This window comes from Eptatretus burgeri, chromosome 6 (genome assembly GCF_056783735.1).
Source record: "Eptatretus burgeri isolate ZD-2024b chromosome 6, Ebu_testis_v1, whole genome shotgun sequence".
NCBI lineage: Eukaryota > Metazoa > Chordata > Myxini > Myxiniformes > Myxinidae > Eptatretus > Eptatretus burgeri.
The window spans coordinates 26,997,656-27,007,655 of NC_140966.1; the positions used below are offsets into that span (position 1 = coordinate 26,997,656).

Consider the following 10,000-nt stretch of genomic DNA (forward strand, 5'->3'; position numbering starts at 1 on the left):
GTCAGGCCTTGTAAATTCCTCTCAGCAGTTGTATTATAATTGTTTTGGAATGGGTGATCTACACTGGCATTAAGCTATGCATCTGAGAGAGTGCATATGCATATTGGGAAAAGATAAACAAGCTTTCTCTGTTGGACAAAAATCATTGACACTTCTTCCAATCTCTCACTCATCTCCCACCTCATGTCAATTTTGTGAGTGTGGGGATAGCATGGTATCTTAAAACAGTGAAAATTGATCACAAGGGACAGCTTGTTTTAAATAATACAGTAGGAGATCTGAATGCTGACCACAAACGTTGTGGACACAACATTAAAAATAAGAGAAACGAATGACAGTGAGATGAAAGAACTCGGAATGAAGAGCAGAGCGATGTAATTAAAGAGAGGAAGAGGTTAATGAACATATTAGTTAATATTAGTCTGCCTATTAATGAGAAACATTACACATATTTGGCCTGGCTTTAGAGGTAGCACACTCGCTGATTTGAACAATTTAATCTGGATTCAAATCTCGACCCATCTCTAAACTGTCATCCTGGTGTTTCACATATGGAGTGATTCATCAATTTGTGAGCCGTCAATGGGAAGGACGTTAAGTCAGACGACCCTTCTGCCAGACTGGTTGGTGGTGGATGTTAAACATCCAACGACATGGTCTTTCATTAATAATAGGGGAGTTATTGCCAACACCTTGAACAAATTCGAATTTCCTGATATTTTCAGTTGAATAGCAGGCCCAAGCAGCCAGTACGTGAAAGAGTTCGGCCAAAAACTATACCCCACCAACCACAAATGAAGGTGGGAATATTTGGGGTCAATACGAATGTGAATAGTAGATTACAAACATCTCCATGCCTCAAATTTTGCAAAATGCAAACGAAGGGATAAAATAACAATACAGTTATTGTTTGAAAATCATGGATCTGCCAAACTGACAGTTTATGGCAAATACAGATAAGGAAAGTAAAGGTTAAAGGAGATATAGTCGGCAATCCTTGAGCTGAAATTAGTTTCAAGCAAGACTAAAAACCAACATTAAGTTAATGCAAGTCAAATTCATGAGAATGAAGTGCAATCTTCACATTTTCAGTCAACCAGCCACTTTATCAGGAGATTGTCACTTTTAAAAAGATTTCAAATTTCTTCTCTATTGGGAAGCCAGGTGAACATCAGACAATTGGTAAATGGACACAGTATATGGCATTCGAACCTCTTGGATTCCAACTTCAAATGAGCTACGTGTTCAGATGGAAACACCAAACAGGCTAATCCATATTTCCTTACACAGTCGCAAAGTAGATTAGAAATTTTTTAAATCCTAACAAAGATAGGAAAAAAGAAGAAGATACTTCAACCGTGATATTTCAGAGAGAAGCTCCTGTTTCAATTATACTACGAGTAGCATCGAGCTTTGGACCAAGCAGATCGACGAAAAGATCTAAAAATATTGACAAAGAATTATTGCTCTCACACAGTACAGAGCTTTTTGTAAACTCACTCTGTGTTAATGGCAAAGTACACAAGTGTGGAGCTTTCTAAATGAGGGAAAGACTGAGCTTTCACATTCAATCATGAAGTCTAAATCTGGAATCAGTCCCCGAAGCTATATGTCATGCCCATGCAAATCCACATCCCAATTCAGTGGCTGTCATTTCCTTACTGGATCTGAACAGGCTAATGAAAAAGTCAGACTGTACCTTATATACAAGACTCGGTGGCATAATGGTGAGAGTGTCCACTCTGAGTCTGGGAAATCGGTGGTTAAAACCCTGGCAGAGTCAAACCAAAGAATTAAAAAAGAAAATGGTACGTGCTGCTTCCTTGATTAACGTGCAGCATTTAAAAAGGATAGGGCATGGACAAACAATGCTGGGAAGACAATGGCAAACCAGCCAGTATAAGCCTTGCCAAGAAAATGCTTTGGCAGCACCAACGCTGTATAATTATAGTGTGCTAAAGGTACCTTACAGAAATATTTAGTGTTTTTCTGAACAAAATTTGTACCATTGTATTGGTTTTATTATTATTATTATTTTGTTTTCACGATAAAGTATCAAAATTATTATGACTGGGACACTCTTGCTTGAGCATGAGATAAATGATGCCATTAAACCTGATAACGTTATATATATATATATATATATATATACATATATATATATATATATATATACATACATATATATATATATATATATATATATATATATATATATATATATATATATATATATATGTATATATATATATATATATATGTACATATATATGTATGTATATATATATGTATATATATATATATATATATATATATATATATATATATATATATATATATATATATATATATATATATATATATATATATATATACATACATACATATATATATACATACATATATATATACATACATATATATACATACATATACATACATACATACACATATATATATATATACATACATACATATATATATATATACATACATACATATATATATATATATACATACATACATACATATATATATATATACATACATACATATATATATATATACATACATACATATATATATATATACATACATACATATATATATACATACATACATACATATATATATATATACATACATACATACATATATATACATATATATATATATATATATATATATATATATATATATATATATATATATATATATATATATATATCAAATACAACCCATCGCTACACTGATGGGAATGTTACGGGAGGGGAGGGGAGGTGAAATAGGGAGGGGGGAAAAAAGAGGAAGGGAGAGAGAGGTGGGAGAGAGAGAGAGGGAGAGGGAGAGGAGGGGAGGGAATGGTGGGGGGGGGAGGGAGTAAGGGGGAGTGAGAAGGGAGCAAGAAGCGAGGGGGGAGTCAGGGTGGGGGAAATGGGAAGGGTCAGGAAGGGAGGAAGAGTGACGAAAGGTGGGGTGCGGGGAGAGCAATGCCTCATCAAATGTCGCTATACACTCTGGCAGGGAGAGTGGGAGCAAAGAGGATGGGGGAGAGAGGGGTGGGGAATGGGTGGGGGTTTGGGAGGAGGTAAGCATGAGGGGAGGGGTTTTTGACTTGTGTTTTGTCGAGGGACTTCTGGTGAAAGGGGGGCGGGATAGTACAGGATTGAATGAAATGGGGTACGTTAAAACCACGTTAATACAGCATGCGGTGATCGCCGGGTGATGTCCACAGAGGTGGTGAGGGGATGAAGGTTTGGGAGGGAGGTAAGTGTGAGGGGAGGGGGAGGAAAGGCAGTGTGAGGGGAAGGGAAGGCAGCGTAAAGAAAAAGAAAGGTAAGGCAGTGTAAGGGCAAGAGAATGCACTGTGAGAGGAAGGGAAGGCAGGATGAGGGGAAGGGAAGGCAGTGTGAGGAGAGGGGAAGGTAGCATGAGGAGAGGGGAAGGGAAGGTGGTGTGTGGGGCAGTGAAGGAAAGCAGTGGAAGGGGAGCGGAAGGGAATGGTGACAAAACGTGGCCAAATAGCAACATTTTCTTTTTAACTTCCGGGTTCTATATAAAACTGTGCGAGAGCATTTAAAACCCATGATATATATATATTTGGCAATGGCCTGCCTGCAAGCCTGCTCGCACATGCAGTGCCCTTTGCACCCTTCCAGTCGGCTCACTCCGAATCTGATTCGTACATGCTACTTAATGGCGAAGCTGTTTTAAATTAAAAACCAAACCATCAGACCTTCGCAGCCCCTCAACAGAAGAGAAGCATACGGCTGCAATTGTAGAAGCAGGTTACATTTTATGAACTGTGAATATGCAGGGTCTGCGAATGTTGGGGTCCCACAGAGAGAGTGTGTGTGTGTGTGTGTGTGTGTATGGAAAGAAGCACACTCACTCTTTGACTCGACGCTGATGTCATGTACATAAATTATACTAACACATCACCTCCAAACTCGGAGGCATCCTTCAATGATCGATGCATTAGGTGCGATGGTCCAATTCTGTGGCCACAATGTTCACTAGGTATAACCACTCTGGATATTTTCTCTAGGGTTATATGAAGGACATGGTATATAGAAAGAGGGTTACCAATATTGCAGACCTGAGGAAGAGGACTCGGGCTGCAATTTAGACTGTAAATGCAGGAATGTTGAACCGACAATAGAAGCAGATCGGGTATCACCTAAACATGTTATGTGTGACAGACAAGCAGTGCCCACATTGAAGTTTACTGATGATAATAAATGACCACATTTACATATAAAGAAATCATGAAAATAAAGCTTGATAAATCTTCTTTCACGTGCAGCAAACCAATCGTTGTGTCACATTTCATTATTTATATTTACTACAGTTTGACTTTGCAATGGTGGTGTGTGGACATGCGGTACAGTGTGATTATGAAGAGACCTGCAATTCAAAATATTTTAAAGGCACAATATCGACTGATGACAAAAGCCGAATTACCGGTAACCATCAATGAAGCTCGCATTGATGTAATCGGAGCCTTCAACACCACGGATGGGAAGAAGGCAGACTCGTGTAGACTCATACGGGAGGACGTTGACGAGCCGATTCTTAAACTTGTTGCAGGGAAGGTTTGCTGTGATGAACCGAGAAGTCTGTGGCTTGGAGTTAAACAGGCGCTGGGGGTGTGGATTTAAAGACAGACTATGGGATCAATATTCATGGATTATTAATGTTTATACTATTGACTACATAATATTCATATCACTATTAAATTATTTGATCTCTCTCACGAAAGGCTTAGCAGTCACAGAGATTCCTAGAGCAACAGTTAGTGACAAATCAAGAAGCATCCTCATCGATCAAGGTGGTCAATCCGATGTTCAAGCAATTTTGAATTTGGGCAAGCTCGTGTTAGAAAATATCGTCTTGCCAAAGGATGTCATGGGATCTTTTGCATCCACATCGTAGACAAGACAGCCAGGTTAACATATTCTCTGAAGAATGGCATATCCTACAATACAAGTGCCCCATGTGGGCGTTTTTTCCTCATGACACTTTCATCCAAGTCAGTTTTGCCCAAAAAAAATCGAAGAAAATTCACTCATTGTTGAGCATGCCGCACCCCATCATGAATATACAGTTGTCATATTAAGAATAAATTAGTTAAATAACAAGTATTTAGAATGATTCTGTTCACCTTAATGGGACTTTATTGTGTTAATCTTTCATATTTTCATTATACATCTCCTATTGCATGGCAGGAATACTATGACCATTAAAGTGAACACGATAGAGAATAAAATTGAAGCAGGAAATAAAGGACAATAATTTAAAGCCAACGACAAAAATAAAAAAGGAAATATAATAGCAAGATGAAGGGGAGAATTGAGAAGATTATGATTACAAAGTTGTGAGAATTATTCACTAAAATATGTTCGTGTATTATTTTGATATTGAAAATAGAAAATAATAAACCAAAAAATGAATAGAAATAGTTCGACAGACATAGACTCAGTAAAGACAATCATCTGCACATGTCTTCCTTTCCATCACAATCCACCTTGAACTCGAGTTCCATCCCAGTGGCGGTTTCTCCGGGTGCCACTTGCTGCAGCCGCTGCAGAGCAGTGTGCAGGGCACGAGCCGGCACCTCTGTACAACCGCACATCACGGCCTCGCGCAGTGCCTCGTGAACAAATGCATACTGTTCCTCCGTTTGCACCGTGTAGTTTCGCTGTGTCCGTAAACACGTAACAAGTCCATAGACGTCCACGGTATTTTCATGCCTTATGCGCTCCAGCATGGCGTCCAAAACGATGAAGCAACCGGTGCGTCCCACTCCAGCACTGAGAAGGAGAAAGGGATATGAAAGTTTGGGATGGGATGTGAACCAACTTGTATGATATCTCTATGAGGGAAATATAGAGATAGGTCAGAATTTGGAGGAGGTAATGTATCTTCATCTGGCCATGGGAATGTATGTACCAGATGTACACTTCCTTTAATATTTCTACACATGCACATGTTTGTCCAACTCAAATATATCAACAATTATTGTGTTCGAGTTGTTGGCTGAACAGGATAAATGTCCCGTAAGTGTTGAAGAATATACAAAGATAAAGTAGGGTCAATAAAATAAACAAGATAAAGTGGAGCTATTTTCAAAAGGGAAATGAAAAATAAAGTGAATGAGACAGCGTGTTTGCGTCTGTCAAACTTGTTCAACGTCGAGCAAATTAGTTTGTGATTGGGAATGGGGTCACACCATCTTCTGACAGTTCATTTAAACCTGATGGGCAAATGGACACTTCAATACTTCGTGTGTTAACACAAGTAAAGGGTATTTTTTTTTGGTTTCGATAATGTGCTCGAGGAAGACGTTTGGCTTTCACTCTCTGACAAAGGCACAATCACGCGACTCCAACAGCGGCGGCTTTTGCCATGCACATACAAAGTTTAGCCAAAAAAATCGAAGAAAACTCGCTCACTGTTGAGCATTCTACAAACTCAACTGTCATACCATCCAATCATGAATGTACAGTTGTCCCACTAAGAATAAATTAGTTAAATAACAAGGTTTTCAGAATGATTCTGTTCACCTTAATGGGACTCTACTGTGTTAATTGGTTCATGAGTGCCAGCCAGAGTGACCACTATATTCGTTATGTCTGTGTGTCTGTCTGTCTGTTGGGTAGTCGATGTAGTCTACCCTTATTATCAGTATTTCTGTCGATATGTTTGTCTGTCTGTATGTCTGTTCGGTCCAGTGCTCAGTTAATACAATGGCGATTTCGATGAAACTTGGTTGGCAGGTTCATACCATGACCTAGTTGTGTGCAAATGAGAACCGTTGCTATGGACCCATCCGTTGCCTAGCAACGGACCTTTGAAATTTTCAAAAAAAAATCTCAAATTTTTTTTTTCGAAAATCAAAAATCGGCCCACGAGCGACTGTGGGCAGTACATTCAGCCATATTGTCAAAAATTTCCAGCCGGATCCTATGAAAACTGTCGGAGAAGATAGACTTTGAATGAACCCTGGTCGAAAACAATAAAAAAAACGAAGCTCGTTATATCTCAGAGACTATGAGTCAGATATACAAGAAACTGGTATGGTAGGTTCATGGTATGTCCTAGTTATGTGTGAGAAAGAACCGTTGCTATGGACCCCTCCGTTGCCCAGCAACGGCTGAAAAACCTCTAAATGTGGGGGGTATTTTAACGAAAAAACAATCTGCAGCATTAACCCTTGAAGCTAGAATCATGAATTTTATTGTGCTTAATCCTCAGGTCATTCCCCATCGAATGGGCCCATCGCGTCAGGTTCTATCTCTTATAGTTTCCAAATGGTAGCCCTGAAACTGAAAAATCACAGCCAAATGGTCTCCAGATCGAGCTTTCTTAATACGATAGGTAGGATGCCGAAACTTTTTCTGCATAATCATAAGCGATTGTGCAAAAAACAATTTCTTCAAAATTTTGATATGATAGGTAGGATGCCGAAACTTTACCTGCATAATGTTTAGCGATTGCGCAAAAAACAATTTCTTCAAAATTTTGAATGTCCCTCAACTTTTCAAATGGCAACCCTCTGAACTTGGGGTTGCCCACGGCTGAAAAACCACTAAATTCGACTTGATCGACTACCCATGTCCGCCTACCACCTTGTCTGTCTGTGTGTCTGTCTGTCCAGAGCATAACTCCGTGGACTTTGATCCGATCTTGATGAAACTTGGTTATGTGTTCGATATCAATGTCTAGTTGTGTTTTCCTGGATGAGGGCGTGCTACACCCATTGAGGGCAGAGCCACGCCCAAAAAATATCTATTTTTAGGGGGTAGTCGGATTAAAAATCTATCTTCTCCGAGGGAATTGACTGAATGGAATGGTTTTTTCGGTATTTGAATAGCAAAATGAATTATCTAAAAGTTGTCGTTGTCTGATTTTTCATTTTCGTCCCAAGGTCAAGGTCACAAGGTCAAAAACTTAGAAAATTGCAAATTTTCCGCTTAAACCGCTTAAACCGACCGCTTAAACTTTGAGAGCTAGGATGACAATATTTTTTTATGCATAATCTTGAGGTCATTCCCCACCAAAAGTCTTGAAACTATTTTGCTCTATCTCGAACATCTTGCCCGTGGCGCCCGCTTCAAGTTTGTTTTTACGCTGATTTCATCAAAGTATGGATAATCCGAGGAGTGCGAAATGCCATATAGCCTATATGACATTATATTGTTCCTGGAATGCTCCAGTGGAAGTTTTGCACCAAAGGTCATAATCCTTGACCTTTGACCTTTAAAGTTCAAAAAGGTCAAATTTTCAAAGTTGTGGGAATCGAACCGGGTTTTCGACCTTCTTCGACGAACTAACTCCAATAAGCTATAGCACGTATCCTGTTTCCTTATTTTAATGTCCACAACATTGTTTTGTGACTTATAAAGTTTATGCAAAGGTCAAATTTTGAAAGTTGTTGAACGATACCGGGTTTTCGACATTTTGCAGCTAATAACCTGTCACTCGTACCACATCATGTTGATCATTTTTATAACTTGGTCAAACATTATCACATTGTCTCATCCTTGACTTCTGAAACAATCAACATCGTCAAATACCGCTCGTGAACCATTGTCGTCTTCAGACTAGTCTTTCATATTTTCATTATGCATCTCCTATTGCATGGCAGGAATACTACACCAATTAAAGTGAACACAACAGAGAATAAAATTGAAGCAGGAAATAAAGGACAGGGATTTGAAGAAAGATAAAGGCATAAATAAACTAGAGGGGGAGCACTCGGTAGAGTGCAAAACCTCCGCCACCAATACTGCTGGGTCACTTAAGTGAACCTGATATCCTATTCATTGTAGGTCAAAATGGATCAGACTCTACTGAACCACGATTGAATAAACTAAACTAGATCGACGCGCATGTAGAATTGCTAAAAAAAAAATCGAATTTTTTTTGAAAAAAAAAGTTGCAAAATTTCTAAGTTTTTTTTTTTTCTCAAACAATTTTTTTGGGGGTTGGAAATCACTTAAAACATGTAGAAATGCAAAAAATAAAAAAACATCAAATATTTTTCAAATAAAATCGAAATTTTTTTGAAAAAAAGTTGCAAAATTTTCTCAGTTTGTTTTTTTGGACCAAGTCCAAAATCTAATGGCATGATCCTTGGACCATACCTAACCCCCCCCCCCCCACCAAGTTTCGTCGAAATCCATGGAGTTTTTCCGTAATACTGTTCACAAACAAACAAACAAACAGACGGGGTGAAAACAGTAACCTCCATCCATATTCGATGGCGGAGGTTAAAAAGGAAATACAATTTGTCTGTTTGTCTGTAAGAGACATTTTCCATTGTCCCTCTTGTGATACCATGACAGTGTTTTATCAACTCTCACTCATTAATCATCAAACAGCTTTTATAACCTAACTCAAGGTTAACACAGACTCTTCTTGGTGTGTCATTTTAGAATCTGAGTTTCAGCCAGGTGTTTGCTGTCTGAATGAATTGACTCTGAATGACCTTCTTGTGAAGATTTCCATAGCACTTATCATGCTGCAGTTCAGTGGATACTCTCTTGCTGGGGATTTGTAGTGTAGCTGGGGTGGAAGTCAAAGCAGTGACATAACAAATTGTGGCGGTGTATTATTTCATTGTGGCTCCTGAGTTTGCCCTCCAGGGGAGAGATCATTGGAGTATCTGCCGATCCTGCCTCATCCATCACACTGGTCATCTCCCACAATGCTGGCAGTTCATGTCCTTGTGGATCATCATTCTCAGGCTCGTGGAACTTTATCATAATAACTTATACCATGTCTATAACTCTTTGTCTTGTGACTGTGAGTTTCCAGTTTTCCTTTGATTTTTCTTTGATGTCCATTTTTTAAAAATGTAGAATTTCTTATTTATAAGCTTTTTGATTTGAAAGATTTTGTTTGTTTCCTTCTAATTTCCCTTATAATTTACCATGTCGTGAGTGATGCAGGAATGTATTTGTATAGGATGCTTACTACAGACAGCACGCCTTAT

At 38.6% G+C, this 10,000-nt stretch overlaps 1 protein-coding gene across 7 annotated transcripts in view; it reads right to left on the reverse strand.

Annotated features, from left to right (window-relative positions):
* Nucleotides 1-10,000, reverse strand: part of LOC147024432 (receptor-type tyrosine-protein phosphatase delta-like) — an 881,646-nt gene that overhangs the window by 105,994 nt on the left and 765,652 nt on the right. For all 7 annotated transcript variants that reach the window (XM_085884376.1, XM_085884379.1, XM_085884375.1 and 4 more), the window contains 2 exons: nucleotides 5,528-5,813; nucleotides 4,465-4,643 (listed from right to left, as the gene is read on the reverse strand). In XM_085884376.1, coding sequence (XP_085740502.1) covers nucleotides 4,465-4,643; nucleotides 5,528-5,813 — 465 coding nt within the window. The remainder of the gene's footprint in view (nucleotides 1-4,464; nucleotides 4,644-5,527; nucleotides 5,814-10,000) is intronic.